The 18,414-nt window shown below is 33.7% G+C and overlaps 1 protein-coding gene across 2 annotated transcripts in view; it reads left to right on the forward strand.

Annotated features, from left to right (window-relative positions):
- The first annotated feature begins 225 nt into the window (after positions 1–225).
- Positions 226–18,414, forward strand: part of LOC117102971 (neuronal acetylcholine receptor subunit beta-3-like) — a 24,437-nt gene continuing 6,248 nt past the window's right edge. For both annotated transcript variants that reach the window (XM_033243423.1, XM_033243424.1), the window contains exons 1-3: positions 226–581; positions 7,785–7,924; positions 15,738–15,782. In XM_033243423.1, coding sequence (XP_033099314.1) covers positions 491–581; positions 7,785–7,924; positions 15,738–15,782 — 276 coding nt within the window. In that variant the 5' untranslated portion in view covers positions 226–490. The remainder of the gene's footprint in view (positions 582–7,784; positions 7,925–15,737; positions 15,783–18,414) is intronic.

The following is an 18,414-nucleotide window of genomic DNA, read 5'->3' on the forward strand; positions in this document are numbered from 1 at the left end:
TTGGATTGATTAAAGTTTGTTGCATCTATTTTCAACAGAGGTGAATGAATCGTAATCTGATCAATTGGATATCATTAAGCATGACCTGCGAGATGGACTCGTATACTGTGAGATGGGCTGATAGACTATGAGATGGTTGTCCAATTCCAAAAAAAAACTTGCAATGTCAGTTCATTGCGTCAAGTGTTAACCGCTTGGCGATGATTTGCACACACAATACACAACCATCCACAAAGCAAGATATCACTTCCCGTAAAACCAAGTGATTTATACGCTGTCTAATAATTACTGGATTTAGCTTATGTACATATTGCAAAATGTAATTCTCTACGTTAATAATTACAATTTATTCACATTCTTCTACTGTTTTTCTTAATAATTACGAAGACGATGTGCGTTTTTTTACCTTCGGGAACTGTAGAAGAGATGGGCCATCAACCTCGCTAAACCTCGGATAAGTGCTCACAGTCGGAATACACTCCGGTATAATATGGAATATTGTATAGGCCTAGTCATATATGTGTATTGTTTGTGGCCATGGCATCTAGCTTCGGGTGCAACACCTCAATCAAAAAACTCAGGTAGGTGTTATCAAAACTTGGCTCAAAACGTTAGGCCTAAAAAGTGAGCGCATCATGGCCTACGCGAAACGTTCCTTAAATTAATACCGTAACGGTAGTGCCACCGAACCAGCATTCGATGCTAGTAGTAGATTACAGTAATTAACTATGGTAACGTATTGTGAAAATTCGGGCCTAGCTATTTAATGTGAAATAGGGATATTCTATACTTTTTTGTATCATAACTCTTCCAAACTCCATCTAAGGCAATTGCAAACGTCAACGGCGTTTATAGCTTCAATTATTGCCCATCCACTGATTCAACGAAACAATCACAGGTAATTTACAATAAGGAAATGTGTGGGAAGCTATATATGCTTTTACTCTTTAATAAACACTATTAGAGTATAAATCATAGACAAATAGCCCGAGGAATTGCAAAATCACGTCATTTTACACGTACAATCAGCGTTGGTTCTATTTCAAAAATACAATCTGTAATAGTATGCCATAATAATATTCTCTTAAAAGTTCTCCAGAGCCTCCAATCTTTACCAAAAATTATTTATAAGTCTACGCATTATATTATTTTATAGGGTACGTTTTATTTCACTTTAAAAGCCTCTGTAATGTAATACAATGTAATATGTTGTTTTATTAATTTTAATGTTTTTAACCAGTGCAAACCTGTAATATTTTAACATTTTCTCACATTTTGATTGAATTGAAATAAAGATTTTTATATACTGTATATGAATCGTTTTGATAAAGAACCTTTTTCATGCCAGCTTTGCGGTTAGAACCACCCTCTCAAAAGATTATTAGATAAATGAACACAAATTAATAAATGATAAAATTAACTTGTTTTACTTATCATTATTATTTCGTCATCTTTATTTTTAGCGATAGTATTATGGCTACTTCAAGCATAATAATAATATTAATAATAGTAATAATAATAATAATAATAATAATAATAATAATTATAATAATAATAGATGGATTTATATAGCGCAAATAAATGAGGCCTCTATGCGCTAGGGACTAGATGTTGTACTTTTCAATAACTTTCTCCTCCCGTGAGGGTCACTTCATGTCCTCTGCAGCCAGTAAACCGGCGCCATTTCATCTGCCCACGACAGGGGCGAGTGAACCAGTACACATGGGGTAACCCCCTACTCATCTCGAAAGATGTACTGGGTTCTTTAAAGTGCACATGAACCTTTGTGTACACTGGGGTTACGGTTTATAGTCCTTATCCGAGATAAGATATATATGTTGAAGCTTGAGGTACACCACGTAAGAAGTTCTGAAAAGAATTGTTGTTGTTGAGAATCTTTACCAATGTTTGCACTGGTTAAAAACATTAAAATTAATAAAACAACATATTACATTGTATTACATTACAGCAGGCTTGTAAAGTGAAATAAAACGTACCCTATAAAATAATATAATGCGTAGACTTATAAATAATTTTTGGTAAAGAGTTCTTTTCAGAACTTCTTACGTGGTGTGTACCGCAAGCTTCAAAATACCGTACTCGCGCGAATAAGCGCCCGGGCGCTTAAAATATTTTTGCACTTTTTGAGGGGCGCTTATTCAAACGGGGCGCTTATTCGAACGGGGCCTTATCAAAACAGAGTGGAAATTGAGGGGGCGCTTATGGAAATAATTGAAAATCGAGGGGTTATTATGAGAACTTATTAAATTCAAGAAGCACATTTTGAATGAAAAATTATTATATAAGGACATTAGTAAACTGCAAATTACGAATGGTTGTGCGGCGGAAAAGAAGATAATCGTCCAGAGAGCATGGCTTTTCATGACAAGAATGTTGGGAGTACATTATTACATAACAGCAGAATAACAGATTAAATTAGTGGTGGTGGTTAGAGCTCTTTGGCCATCGGCCGATTGAGATTAGCAGGATTGCATGATCAATGCAGGTTTTCTTGAAAACTCAGATGAGAATGTGTGGTGCAAATTGTCGGAAAAGCACGTAGGAATAGGCTATAGAAAAATATAAGAAGATGAAAGTTGGAAATATACTGTCTGTCCAGGGAGCTCTCATCTATCCAAGATAAATATCCTCATTTTGATTGACTAAAGGAGAATATGATTCCACTCCACACCTCAAATCATGCCAACATCCACAGTCCAGAATTGATTAAATTATTCAAATTAGAAGGGGGCGCTTATTCAAACGGGCGCTTAAGGAAATTTTCACGTTATGAGGGGCGATTATTCAAACGGGGCGCTTATTCGCGCGAGTACGGTACATGTTATTTCTGCGCCATGCAAACCGTTAAGCAATACTTTATCCGAGAAGACTTGTTCCGCCACCAGAATTATAGGAGCGAGCCGGCCGCGAACCCGTTCGGGTATTGTTGGCATGATCACGATTCCCCTACTTTAACCGCTCGGCCATAATAATGATAATAAGCATAATAATCATTCGTTTATTTGATGAGGATTATCGTAGATGTAATTGTGCAAATCGCCATCTGTCTCTTATACACATCTAGATGTGTATAAGAGACAGGTATAGGCTTATGCGTGAGTGCATGTATCATGCATAAGCCTATTATATATTGTTATGGGTGTGTGCTCGAGTACGCGTGCGCACATTGGTGTGGATCTACATCATTGACTTGTGTATGCACGTACGTGCATATATTAGTGTAGGTCTATTATAAGATATAAGGAAATGAAAAAGAATTGGTGTAAAAAAAAACGAAAAGGGGGAAAATGATTGAAATAAATGAGGTTTACTGCGCGTTTACCTTTTAAAGAGAGAAAAAAAAAACTCACCATCATCATCATCATATTTTATAGGCCCTATTATAATCATCACTATTAGGATCAACATCATCATGATCATAATAATCATTCTTATTTTCAATTCCTTAAAATCACTTACAATTAATGATGATAGGGCCTGTGCTTATTATTATGGGCGTAGACCCTATCGGTTTCACAGGATTTTGGTCGTCATTGAAGTCGCCTCTCCACCCCCCCCCCCCCTCCTCTTTACTGACAGTTCATATGGAATTTTGCGCTCTCTCAAGACAAAATTCACTAACTAAAGGAAGTGCCGAAATCTTTAGTGAATCACTAGTGATTTCCTCCCTCCGGGAAAGGGTCATATTCACCATGGTTTTAGGGCCAGGGGACCGTTATTACGACATGTAAGGTTTATGTTACTATTATTTAACAATACTACCGTACTATTTCTATAGGCTTATGTGATATATCTCAGATAAGAAAGTATAATACATACTCCAAGTATTGAAATACACACGATGGCGTGTATTTCAATACTTGGAGTATGTATTATACTTTCTTATGTGATATATTTTGTAGTATTTTTTTGTATATTTTTGCTACTGCTTCTACAAAAGGAATCTTATATTTTGAATGGAGTTTTAGGTGACTTGATGAAATGTGTGAATACGTACCGTATACAATTAAAGATATCTGTCATTATTTTTTTTTTAATAATTCCTTATTTGGATTGCCTAATTTGTATATTTAAGTAAGTTATTAACATACAATAAATAATTTCAAAGAGAAAAGTTTTCTCCGTCAGTTACCGGATAGTTAAATACTGTACATGTAATAACTTTTCTGTATTCTTTTCATTTACCCTTAGGCCTAAATTGTTTGGAAATCATAGTAAAATTTATTATTTTGTTTATGGAAGGAAGTTGATAATTTATTTGATAAAAATAAAATATTCTGGGATTTTCCCCGATTTTTTTTGTTTTTTTTGTTTGGCAGACAATACATAGTTTTGACGTTTTATACCGTACACGGTTTGTGTTACTTGAACGTACCAAGAGAGCATGTTCTTTTGTTTTACATGAATGTATGGGGGTGTATGTGTGTGTATGTATGTGTGTGTGTGTGTGTGTGTATATATGTATGTATGTATGTAGATATATATATATATATGTATATATATATAAATATATATATATATATATTTGTATATAAAATGTAGGTCTACCTGATATGCGTTTATTATTAGTTTTTACTTTTTGTTTTGTCGGGGTCAAATTGAGACAAACTTCGCTTTTATTTTTGATCCTAATTAATTAATTTTAATGTTGTCCACTTTATTTATCATTTGATGTATTTATTAATTAATTGAATAAATGTTAATTGAATTGAAAAGCGTTCTTTAAGTAAATTTATTATTACTGATAAACTAATAATATTACTTTTTAGAATTATTCTACAAAGCCTACTACAATTAACAATATTAATTATATTAATTAATAATAATAAAAATAATAATATACTATTACTATAATCTTCATAAATAATAATGCTGTGCTGCTGCTGCTGATGATGATGATGATAATAGATTCTAATCATGTATTTTCTGTCATTATCAATTAGGTACCCATGGCCTGTCAATCCACTGATTAAGGTGCTAAAGTGTTAATATCAAATAAATAGCGTCTGTGCGTTCACATTATGATCTTTATTTGTGTCACCGCAATGTTCATTATAAATATCTAGGCCAATATATAGTCTAGTGGTTGGCGCTGAACTTGAGTGCACTTCTATTGATTGCCATCATCTTGCAATAACCCAGGGGTAAACGGATGAAGGAAGAGAAACAGTACCTATACTACACATTATTCCAGAGTATTTAAGTTACAACTTGCGATTATTAAGCACAAGTAAAACGCTGTGTCGATATTACATCATATGGCGCTGTTGGTAGAGCGGTCGATTTAATTATGGTTTAGAAAAACCCTAATATGATGTGATAGAGTTGGAGGTCTTATCATAACTGAACGTACATAATCATATTATGCCAATCAAATTAAACATCACAATGTGTGATTACATAGATCTTGTCACCAGTCACGTGATTATTAGCATCTGCTTGACACTGAATAAGGTTGGATAGCGAGGAACAATTAAATTACGGATGGTTGTCAGGAATGTTGGGTCTTGACCGTGCTCAGGTGATATGATGTGCATGGACCTCGCTTGCTTCACGGCATATATTTTGCCAGGTCGACCTATGAACAATTTAATATAGACATACAGTCATATACTTGTTAACTATTCCAATACAGTTTAAAGAAAAAGTGACCAATATTAGGTCTACCCAATACTTTTTAGATACTCAATAGTCACCATATTACTTAAATCAACATAGTAAAAACTATAGACCTGCGTTTAGAAATGCATCGTATTTTTGTTATTTAGATAATTGGTGTAACAATATTATTCTTATAAAATTACATTGCATTACATTACATTCTTGAGTCCCCGTGAATAAGTTATGTAACGAATATTTAAAGTAGATTCGATTGTGATAAACAATATTATTTTCCAAAGCAGGTCGAAATACATAAAGCCCTAGATCAATTGCACTTTAGAGTATTCAGTCGTAAAAACCAATCGATATTTCACTGTTTTATTAAGAAAGATTGAAACTTTAAAATGGAACCATATGCATACTTCGCAATGTCTTAAGCCAGGTATTAAATCAGCAACGCAAGGTAATGAGCAGAAATGCTAGTTGTTATTTGGCGTACCAATTAAAAGGTAACGCCTCGTAATACTCCTTGACAAACAAATCAGTATCATTAACTGCCATGAAATATGCGGCCCGCAAGATCGTATGTCGAAGCAAATGCCCAGTGTACTTATAGTAGATATGCCTCTTAAGCCGGGCATTCACTGCTCCGGACGGTCGGCGCTCCGGACGGTCGTCGGCCGACGTGATTCTATGAAGAACGCTACGCCAAACCTCGAGCGTGCAACGGATCGTTGTAATGACAACCATTCAGACAGACGAGGTCGCGTCGCCTGGCGCTCACGGGGAGCTGAGTTGGATTCGTCGTACGACGAAGAGTGCCCGACTTAAGTTGAATATATGGGGAAGTCCTTATTTACAAATAGGCCTACTAATAATAGCAAAGGATGAAGGAGAGAAACAGTACTTATCAAACAAAAATAATATTAATATGGCCTAATCAAAATAGTGAGAATGTTGATGATGATAATAATGATGATGATTTTGAAGATTATTATAATGATGATAATCTACCTTTTGTAACCCGGACGTTTTGTAAACCGGCCTTTTCGTTGAAATTCCGTTACGAAAAGTCCGGATTACTGAATATCCGAGTTATGAAATTTTTGCCACCAACAATAAACGATAGTAATAGTAATAATGATAACAGTAATGATCCTCATCATCATCATGGTCGGTCATGATCATGGTGCAAATCCGATGTATCTAATGGGGTTAAGCAGGTAATAACAGGACAGAATTTAAAATATGCGCGCGGAATCTGATATTACATCCGGGCATGCCACAACCAATATGCCTAGACGTAATTCTTGAGAATAGGCCTAAGTGTCAACACGGCAATAATTACCGGTATTCCTGTAGGCCTAGTGGATTGCATGAAATTACAAGATACGATACATTCCCCAAATGATCAAATGTTAAAATAAACATAATTCATCATTGTAGCGATTGAATCTTAATGTGTTCAGTTCGTAATGTACATTCCTGTTGTTACTCAGAGATTTTTCTATATGTGCAGAGTTTGTTATTAAGACATTTCACAATCATTCATGAAAACATCACCAGTTGGAACCTATTTTATAAATGTCAAATAAGAATGCCTTGTTTAAACGTGGTGTACGATTTATGAATCTGTGATGTCATAGGACCTAAGGATTGATATTTAATTGGGGGTGACAAAATAACGTTTTTTACAGTTCTTGATGTACACGCTCAAGCATCCGAGATATTTTCTGTTTAACGAATCATGTCATGGTTGTAAAATAAATTTACAACGAGAGTGTTGATATCAAAATTAGTTTAATTCTCTCTGGTATTCTAAGAATTGTATAAGTCTAAACACTTCGGCGATACTCCAAGTTGTCGTAAAATATGTCAGACGTGGATAATCTCTTAGAAACATACAGCACATACCGGTTTGATCGAACCCTGCCGCTTTCCGATGCACTGGGTTGGGGGAGGGGGTGGTGGAGAGGTGTGTAGGCTTACTCTTTGAAACAATTTGTTTGAAAATACTGAACCTGTTTGAATATTCCGTGTATGATGGGAATACACCCTTGTACCCTGCAATTTTGAACTACCGCCCCGCCTGAATCCATGCCGTCAGCTTCGGTATGTCAAAATTAATGTAGTGACGATTATAATATTTGTGTCACCCACAGGTTTCGTGGCCTCAAGTGAACACAAGCGACTTCGGGAAGTGCTGTTTAATGATTATGACGTTTCTGTTAGGCCCGTTATCAATTCATCCGACCCTACAGTCATTGATCTGCAATTTTTCGTCGCTCAGGTGTTAGATGTGGTAAGTATATGGAGAAAGTCACAGAATTTACTGGCTCTATCAAAATTAGTGTAGAATTATACTGTGGTAGCGTATATACAATTCCATAGTATAAGGAAAAAGTGAAATTATTGTATATGCCTACTATATTTTAAACTAACAAAATTCATTTAAATTCTTAGTTAACAATTATGACTATATGGAGTTATAAAAGTTAAAACACATAATTTAATCATGAAAATTAATATAAATTGGTCTTTATAACAAATTCTTAATCAACACCATCCACACAGCAGCGACTTCACGAGACATTGGTCAATCTTATCGAGGCCAGATTGTCGAAACCCAGTTTGCCAAATGCCAGATCGCCGAGTCCACTTTGGCGAAACCCAATTTGCCGAATGCCAGTTTGCCTACTCAAAAACCATGAATTCCAGTTTTTCGAGACCAAGTTTGCCGAAATTAAAAGCAGTAAAACATTAACAACAGCGTAAAATTTACGATAGAGCACTCTCTTACTATTTATTCGTATAATAACTAGCGGCTTATTGTAGTTTAATTATTGTTTTTGTGTTATTCTGTATATCCAACTTTATTGAAAAATCTGCTATGAGCAAGATAAAAAAAAATTAATTAACTATCAGATAAAATGTCTTATAAGCAAATTTATAATGAAAGTTTAACTAAGATAATAATATGTAGACCTAAAGAAATAAATAAAATATTAATAATACAATTACGCACGTCCCAGTGGTGTCTCCAGAAATTACCGGCAGGTTGTTTGAATCAAAAAACAGACTAGAGCCTCGTCAGGGCCCTGGCATAAAAATCCCTGGTAGGGTTCGGAGGGGGAGAGTTTTTGAGGGGGATACGATGCTTGATCTTTCACTTCATTTTATTTCTAATTTTAACTGATTGCTATGACTTCAAGTGTGTTTCCGACAGCATTGTTGTTTTCCAGTATTTTGCCTTTTAATTTGTATAAACACGGCTCCTCCCTGACCCACCTGTACTTTTTAAAAAGTACAGTATGCTGTACTTTTGTTCGATGGTCATGATGGCTGGATCCGGAAAACTGGGTTTCGGAAAACTGAGTTTCGGCAAACTGCGTTGTCATAATTTCAGTGAACTGCATTCGGCAAACTGGGTTTCGGTAAAGTTTTTTATAAATATGTTTAATTTTGCCTATCGATTTTTCTTCTTTTTTTTTCTTTTTTTGTAATCCACGTTTTCAGCCTTCAGGCTGTACCTGATTTAGATCAGAATAGAATAAGATAAGATAAATATTTAATATGCACATTTACATCTACTTTAGTGCCAGCATTAGTGGCCTAATCTACTATAATTATAAATACTCAAAGCGTTGGTAGTTGGCAATTTATCGTCTGCCATTAGGACTGCTAACAGCGGCCGGAATAATTCTAGATGTTAAATGTTCTAACTATCTATATGAGTTTAACTCCATATAAACAGACTCAAAATTCTGATGCGCAGATGGTCAGATCCTAAATTACGGGAACCCAGGGTTGCATGTCTCTGTTTAATCATAGACTTATAATTTCAATAACACTTACACGGATTTTACATATTGGCAGCTGATTCATTACATCTAACACGATCTCCTCATTCCCTCATGTATTTAAACATGCACTATCTATTTTCTCAAAAATGTTTTGACATAGATTCCAGCGTTTGTCATTAAAGATAAACAAACAAGCAACGCATTTGACTTAATTACTGACATCTCTTTTAGTACCTTAGCCTACCGTACTCACGCGAATAAGTGCCCGGGCGGCATTATGTTTACCCCATACTGTACAGTTAAGACAGAAATTATAGAGGGCGCTATTTTAGGTCATGATAGGCATGAATATGTATACATGACCTCCCCATCGCGAAACAGAGTTCAGTGGTGTATCGAGCTATGCGTGGATGAATGCTACGGCGTAGGTCAAAATCTCTTACGTAGGCTTTGGTAGTCAAGTGTAAAAATTAATGAATTATAATTGTAATAATATCCCTATGACTATAGACACAGTTTATGTACAGCAGGGTCTTTGGCAGTATAAAAAGCACAGTAAATCTGGCTATTTGAGTTGGCCTAGATATAACATCTGTTGTTTGTAAAATCTGTATGGCCCCTATAGATAGTAAGTGCTGATTCTGAACTTGGATATAAACGTTTAGAAATTCTCGGAGACAGTTGTTAACTTACAATTTTAAAATAAAAAAAATTTATGAGAAAAAAAAAATCACTGTCAGATTAACAGACAGTGAACTTAGTGGCTGTATTCGTCTGCATGACTCATTGGCTTGTAAAATTTAAGGATTTTTGTAGAACCGTCTTTAAATTTGTGAAAACTATTTTTTACTTCCATTTGTTTTTGATCGTTTTAATGAGTATTCAATTTTTTAGTAACAATAACAGGACATCATATCGTCAGTGTATTGAATATCGTCATCAGTTTTGTAAAATTAATGTTTATATATGCTTGCTTGATATATATCTAGGCCTATTACTTTTATACACATTGTATATGAACAAAATGTTTTGTGAAAAATCAACATTAAAACAGTACATAGAATTGTCTTAATATGTGTCCGAGCATTTTTAAACGTTTATATTCTTCAGAATCAGTAGTGCTATAATTCAATTCATTTCATTTTATTCAGTCTATTATACAAAAATATAACAGAAATGTACTTTAAAGCTAAGCGATCAAACATAAATAGTTGAAAACAGTTAAAAACAGGCTGGAAACTTTAAAATGTTCCAAACAGAACAGCAAAAAATATTAAAACGATATAATACTAAAACATTAAAATACAGTAAAACGTATTAAGAAATGTTATAACAATAAAATATACTATAAAAACATTAAAAGACAGTAAAAATATTAAGATATATCATTAAAACACAGTACGATGATAAAAAAAACAAAGAGCAGAAAATGCATTATAATAGTATAAAATTATTGCATATATGTTAAAAAGATTAAGACCCGGTTTAAAATAGTTTACAATTATTGCGTTTATATTAAAATATATGTAAGAAAATTAGCACTAGTCTGTCATATAGCACTTAGTCTGAACTACTACTACTACTACTACTACTACTACTACTACTACTACTACTACTACTACTACTACTACTACTACTACTACTACTACTACTACTACTACTACTACTACTACTACTACTACTACTACTACTACTATAAATGTTTGGACAACCCGACCACCCTCCGTCTAGTTCACGCCTTTATAACTTAAAGGCTGGATTATTGTAATAGCCTCCTTATTGGACTCCCAAAGTCTCAAATCTGCAAATTGCAGTTCATTTAAAATTCTGCCGCCCGTCTTGTTACTTTGAATAAGCGCCGTGACCATATAACCCCAGTTCTTCATCAGCTTCACTAGCTCCCCTCGAAAAACGGATCATATAATAAAGTTCTTCTCTTAACTTACAAATCTCAGAACAATCTTGCTCCAGAGTATGTGACTGAACTTCTTGATCAGTACATCCCTACACGCTCTCTCCGTTCATCCACACTAAATCTTCTTGAAGTCAAGAAAACTAAAACCACTACATATGCTCCCGAGCCTTTTCTTCCATTGCAGCCACTTTGTTGAATACCCTCCCAGAACACATTAAAATTCTGATTCAATTCTCACATTCAAATTACTGCTAAAATCACATCTCTTCACTGAAAGTTTTGATAGTTGCCTCTAAATTCCTTCTGCAAATTCATTGTTCTTTCTTGTTTTGTTTTGTTTGAATGAAAGGTAAGTTAAACCTGGTTAAACATAAGAAAGGAAAAGGAAAGAAACGATATGGAATCATGAGAAAGGAAAAGGAAAGAAAAGATAAGGAAACAAAAGAAAGATAACGGTAAGAATGATAAAGAATATAAGAAAGGAAAAGAAAGAAATGAATTTGGAATCATAAGAAGGTAAATGGAAAGAAAGATAAACTAAGGATGAAAAAGGAAAAGGAAAGATAAGGAAACATGAGAAGAGAAAAGCAAGGAAAGATAGACATGGAAACATTAGAAAGGAAAAGAAAACAAAATGATAAGAAATATAAGAATGAAATATGAAAGACAGATACGAATTATAAGAAAGAAAATGAAAGAAAAGATAAGGAATCTAAAAAAGGAATGTGAAAGATAATATAAGGAAACATAAGAAAGGACAAGAAAAGCAAAGATCAGGAACATTTGAAGGGAAAGGAAGAAAGACAAGAAGCAAAAGGGAAAGAAAAATAATAGGCTTTGGAATGAAAAGGAAAGTAACAGGCCTTGAAATTATATCAATTACCAAAACATTGTAATAATAACATTTATTGATAATCATCAAACCAATCATTTGAACTTAATTAAACTAAACTAAAACCAAATATTTGATAATAAATGTTTTGGTACATTTGCATTTGTTTTTTTTTTTCTTCTCTGTTGTTGTTAAGCGCCTCGAGGTTGTGTCAACGTGAGGCGCTATATAAATCCAGAATTATTATCATTACTACTACTGCTGCTGCTGCTGCTACTACTACTACTACTACTACTACTACTACTACTACTGCAATAACCAACCAGATTCAACGTTGCTTTTTATACTTTCAAAGACCATGCTACTGTACGTAAACAGTGTCTAGGCATAGGGATATTCTCATAATAATAGTTCATTAACTTTCGCTTGTAGGCCATCTAGTGATTGGGATTTGTAACTCAGATGAGAAAGTAGGACTAGTCATTCCCGGTCGATTCATTGTCAAGTTTTGTAAAGATACTGTCCATGAGAAATATCCTCATTTTGAAATGGACATACCTGTAAAAGATCCACTCCTTACCTCAAATACTGCTAAGATTCATTGGATTATTGGCTTGCTAAAGAATCACATGATATTGTTTTTAAAAAAATGAATAAAAATATTTAAGATTTTTATATGCGAGAATGTTGAGGTCAGTTTATTTTTGACTTAAAAAAAAAACAATTCTATATATGGCCATACAGTTAATTTCTATATTTCAAATAGGCCTAGTTCCAAGTCCAAGATTATGTACAGGGTAATAATAATAATAATAATAATAATAATAATAATAATAATAATAATAATAATAATAATAATAATAATAATAATAATAATAATAATAATAGTAATAATAATAATGTTATATTTATATAGCGCATAATGCCGGAGCTTCTATGCGCTTCACATAAACAGAAAAAATAGAAAAAAAAAACCCAAAAAAACTAAAACACGAAATAACCTAAAACCGCCAAAAAACTGAAAAACCATCACCACCGCACCGTTCACCGGCAATTTAAGGTGCAAGACCGGCCAGTACATTATTCACAGAATGCCATAATGGTGTGGTTATCTAGCTGCCTATGACAAAAAATAAAAATAAAAAACAAGCATCAGGTTAAAAATTAGAGTGCACCAAAAGGAAGAAACTGTTGCAGATGATCTAATATCGCAAGGTAGCGTGTTCCAAAGTTGTGCCGAAGCAACAGAGAACCTTTTATCACCATATGTAGATATTGATGTTCTCAGAGTTTGCAGTCTGAGTTGAGATGATGACCTAAGACTGCGAACTGAGTGGTGAGGGTTGACCAGTTGTGTAATGTAAGCAGGAGTTGTTGATTGAAGAGCTTTGAAAGTGGTGAGCAGTATCTTGAAGATAAGCCTCTTCTCAATGGGCAGCCAGTGAAGGTAATTGAGGATTGGGGTTATGTGAGCAAATAGTTTACTGCGTGTTACAATGCAAGCTGCTGTGTTCTGTCTCCGCTGTAGTTTAGCGATTTCAGACCTAGGTAATCCATACAAGAGACTGTTACACCAATCCAGGCGTGAGGTAATGAAGGCATGTACCAGTCTGACAAACTTAAAGCATGTTTGAAAAATGCCAGAAGTCAAAGATTGATTGATAATTGTGGTAATAGTGGGCAAACAAATATGCAGATACTTCTTGGCGAATGGTGTAGGAAGAGGATCCAGATTAGATGATTTATTGTTTGAAAAAGAGATAATATCATTAACATCACTTTGTGAAATTTCTTCAAAGGCAGCCAAGGCAGTGATTGGCTTCCAAGGCTACCAGAAGACTGAACATGTTTGCTTAGCTTTTCTCGGATACTTCTAATTTTGTTATGAAAAAACTTAGCGAATTGTTCAGTGAGACTACACAGGCTGCTGTGAGATGGCAGGAAACTTCTTTGCTTGAACAAGATTCTAATAATACAGCAAAATTGAACATCAAATTAAACTTAAAGATGGATGGATGAACGAACAGGCCGACCAACAATGCTCAGATGTGAAGAGCTGATTCTCGGATAGAAAATTAAGTCGGTCATGGTCATGTATTGTACTGTACTGTATGATTGATTTTTGTTAGGAATCGAGGGGCGCTTATTCAAGCGGGGCGCTTAAGAAAATGTTCACGATAGGAGTAGTGCTTACTAGAGAGTACGGTATTACATATTAGTACCGTAGCTTAACACATCCATCCCAGTACTCGAGAACTATATAATTTAAACAAAGCATATACCTGACATAAGAATCACATTTAGCATACATTTTCGTGAGAGATTAAGTAAACTTATCCTACATTGGAATTATTGTTGAAAATCGGCCAAAGCTCGTTATTTTTAGCTTGCACCGAAACTTTGAAAGTAACTTTCCTTGAAAAATAATATCAGTATGATTTCCACCAGTTTTATCTCCGTCATATCATTAATTTTTCTCTAGAATATTTTTTATTGTGTTCTTTTTTTTTTAGTATTCCACATGTGGCTCACAATATTGTAAGGGTATGGTCATTTGTGAGTCAAGTGGGTGAGTGGTTGGTCAGGGACGCCGCTAACTGTCTTAACATCGGCGGGGATTCGAGCCGCTCCTCACCCAGGGTTCAGTTGGTAAAACCAAGTCTTCTCGGATAAGGATTCAAACTGGAGGTCCAGTGTACACATCTGGCTCTTGTGCACTTTAAAGAACCCATTACATATTTCGGACGAATAGGGGATACCCCGTCGCTATGGTTCATTGCAGCCCCTTACGTTGCGGAAATGATAAGAACATGCAACTATTAAGCGAGCGCCTATTTACGGCTGTTGGTAGTCACGGACCAGGCCTATACGCAATTCAGCACAATCACGCTGCGAGTTATGTATGAGTTTTTTTTGTTTGTTTGTTTTTTATCTCAAATTACAGTTATCATTACAAATCAAAGCCAAATATTCAATCTGTTATGGTAAATATGGCCTAATAATAAATAAACGATGATAAATTTAATTAGGTTCAATTAACTGATTGTTATTTTAAACCATTCTTTCCTTTTGATACTGTTAATCCTTTATTTCGTCTTGTGGTGATACTCCTTTTGTAAACATATTATTTATGTGTTTGGCAAGATGAGCTAATAAAAATCAACAAACGAGTTTATAATTAATATTAATATAGTCTATAACTTCATCGAGTTTATAATTAATATCAATATAGTCTATAACTTCATCGATTTATTATTTTGAAAGCTCTGTCCAGACTATCAAATTTTCTTTGACAAAAATCTATATTTGGTCATGATGTGCCTATACATGGTTAAAATGTGAGGTGATGTCATTATGTCCATATTTAGGCATGTCACATGCCAAATATGACAGTTTGGATAGGGCTTAACGCCTTTTTATGTACTGTTATTGCTTAGGACTAGATTCTTCAATCTGTAATATTTAAAATTCTTCATACTATGTTGTTATTAACACATTCACTTTATGAATAGTTTAACTTCATTTTGTGTTGTTATTTATAACCTCTTTTCTCTTTTAATTTCAGGATGAACGAAGAGAAACATTCAAAATAAACGCGTGGTTAACTATGGTGGGTCATTAAAAAAATATTACAATCTTTACCGTACGTCCATATTACACACACTCACCACAACAACTACATACATTGTGGATAGGATTTTACAATTTAACAGTTTTTTTTTTAAATTGAGTCGGCTTTAAGGTGACGATTGTGAAAAATAATGATGAAAAATCAAAATACTCTATACCCAACAATTGCAATCAGTAGATTAAATTGGAAAGCTTTGTCATTTCTAATTTTCCCTATTGTTGCTAATATACGTTTGGAGACTGTTTATTATGACCTACCTGTGGTTTCAAAGACGCTGAATCTGTGTGAATTATTACAAGAACCCGTAACTCATATTATATAGACCTATATTATAATATTATAGCAAAGGCGCAGTTAAAGAAATTGAAACTAGAATATTATAAGGCTAGACTACATGCATTTTTTTAGAAGACTTGTCGATTTATGGAAAGGTATTCAAAGTCAATAGGCCTATCAAATGCAAAATGTCTTATTTATGTAGCTTCTCCCAATTATTCAATACACAAGAGTAAATTCAATGATTTTTTTTATTAGTTTCTCATTCGTATTGGATTACTGCAACACTCTTGCTTAGGATAACCTAACATCGATCAATTGCCGTTTTAAAATTACTTAATCCAGATAAATTATCTATCGTTAAACTTATTGGATCACCCGTTTGTATAAATTTCATAGATCTTACTCGCGCCTGAATCAGTTATCGGATAAAAAGAGAGGCCTACTTTTGGTAAAAAGAAAATTATATCTTAATTATCATCTTAATTATCTGTCCTGTATTGGTTTGTAGTTAAAATGTTAATCGCATATTATTCTGAATGTGCTATAACGTAATTGCTATAACAGATATGCGCCCCAACAGAAATTATAAAGTTTTTGCTGCAATGGACAAGGACACAATAAGGACAAGATTCAGATCATATAAGTGCCGACAAACTAGAACAATTTCAATGTAGATTAAACACTGAATGTATTAAAGAAGACTAAAACTGGTAGCATTCGGTTCATTAGCAGGTGACTAATGGCAGTACAATGTATTGTGGCGGCAATGCAATGCAATCTGTGCTTTGTAAATCGTTGTCCGTATATAGCTCGATGTTCAAACAAACATGTCTGTAAACAAGACATAATGTCTACTTGGGACGACATTCAAGGCATTTCTACGCAGATACAATACTCATAATTCCAGACTATAAAAGAAACTGTCTTAAACAACGTCAGATCGTAATCACATTTATAGTAACATAATATTATTATTAAAAATTATTATTAAGATAATAAAAATCTGTAAACAAGATATTATGTCTACATAGGACGACATTCAAGGCATTTCTACTCAGATACAGTACTCATTAATTCCAGATTATAAAGCAACTGTCATAATCAATGTCAGATCGTAATCACATTTATAGTAACATAATAATAATATTATTAATAATTATTATTAAGATAATAACAATTATAATGATAATGACGATGATGTTGATGATAACGATGATAATAATAATGATGATAACGATAACAACAATAATAATAATATTCATAATAGTACTGTTAATAATTGTAATGATAATAATATAATAATAATGACAATAACGATAATAATCATACATATTATTACTATTATCATTATTATAATTATAACAATGGAAATGATGATAAAGATAATGATAAATATTAGTAAGTATTGTTAATAATGATAATGAAGATAACGATAATTATAACAATTATTATTATTATTATTATTATTATTATTATTATTATTATTATTATTATTATTATTATTATTATCACCGCCAGGAGATATATGTTTTCGTTTCGTATGTGTGTTACGCAATGTTGTCCCGTTTTTGGTGACACGTTTAAAAGCTAAACGTGTTTAGACATAACTTAATGTATTTAGGATCTTGACGTGTTTAGCATTAAATGTGCTTAGGTATTTGACATTAGTATTAACATACTTATTATTATTATTATTATTATTAATATCATCATTCATTAGTATTGGTACGAAGGCATAATGTAATAATACATATGACTATTAAATGTGTGCCGTCGTTCATATGAAATTATAACTATCTATTTATGTCAACCACGAATACTCTCTGTAAACCTTAGCATCTAAAAACTATAATAATGGCATATGAACTGTCTATATGTCTGTTCTTTAAGTGCCTCTTTCACAAGTTAAAGTGTTCATCCTTCTTTTGCTATTTAAATAATAAGTTTATTGTTCTCCATCATGATTGGGTGTGACATGCCCATTGACGCAGATGTCCATCAGCCGACAGAGTGTGGGCTCTACGGTATAGGTACAGGTCTGCACTCGAGCGAAATGATTTACGCTTGTGGATACCGCAAGCTCAGACACTCAGACCATAGTTAAGTGCAGACCATCGTATCATCATAACACTCGTAGTATACTCGTTCGCAAGATAGACTACCTTTTGAAAGTGCACACTGTTATACTAGCCACCATACATGCAATCATGACCTTCGCAAACAGAATAACTACGCATAGGCCTAGGCTATAGTAATATCTTCATAAATCGACGTAGGACCTACGTTTGAATGTAAAGTTTGTACCTACGACCTTGAATGTAATGTAAAAGAG

The sequence above is a fragment of the Anneissia japonica genome, unplaced genomic scaffold (assembly GCF_011630105.1).
Source record: "Anneissia japonica isolate Jap-2015-1 unplaced genomic scaffold, ASM1163010v1 scaffold287721_len753485_cov172, whole genome shotgun sequence".
Lineage (NCBI taxonomy): Eukaryota > Metazoa > Echinodermata > Crinoidea > Comatulida > Comatulidae > Anneissia > Anneissia japonica.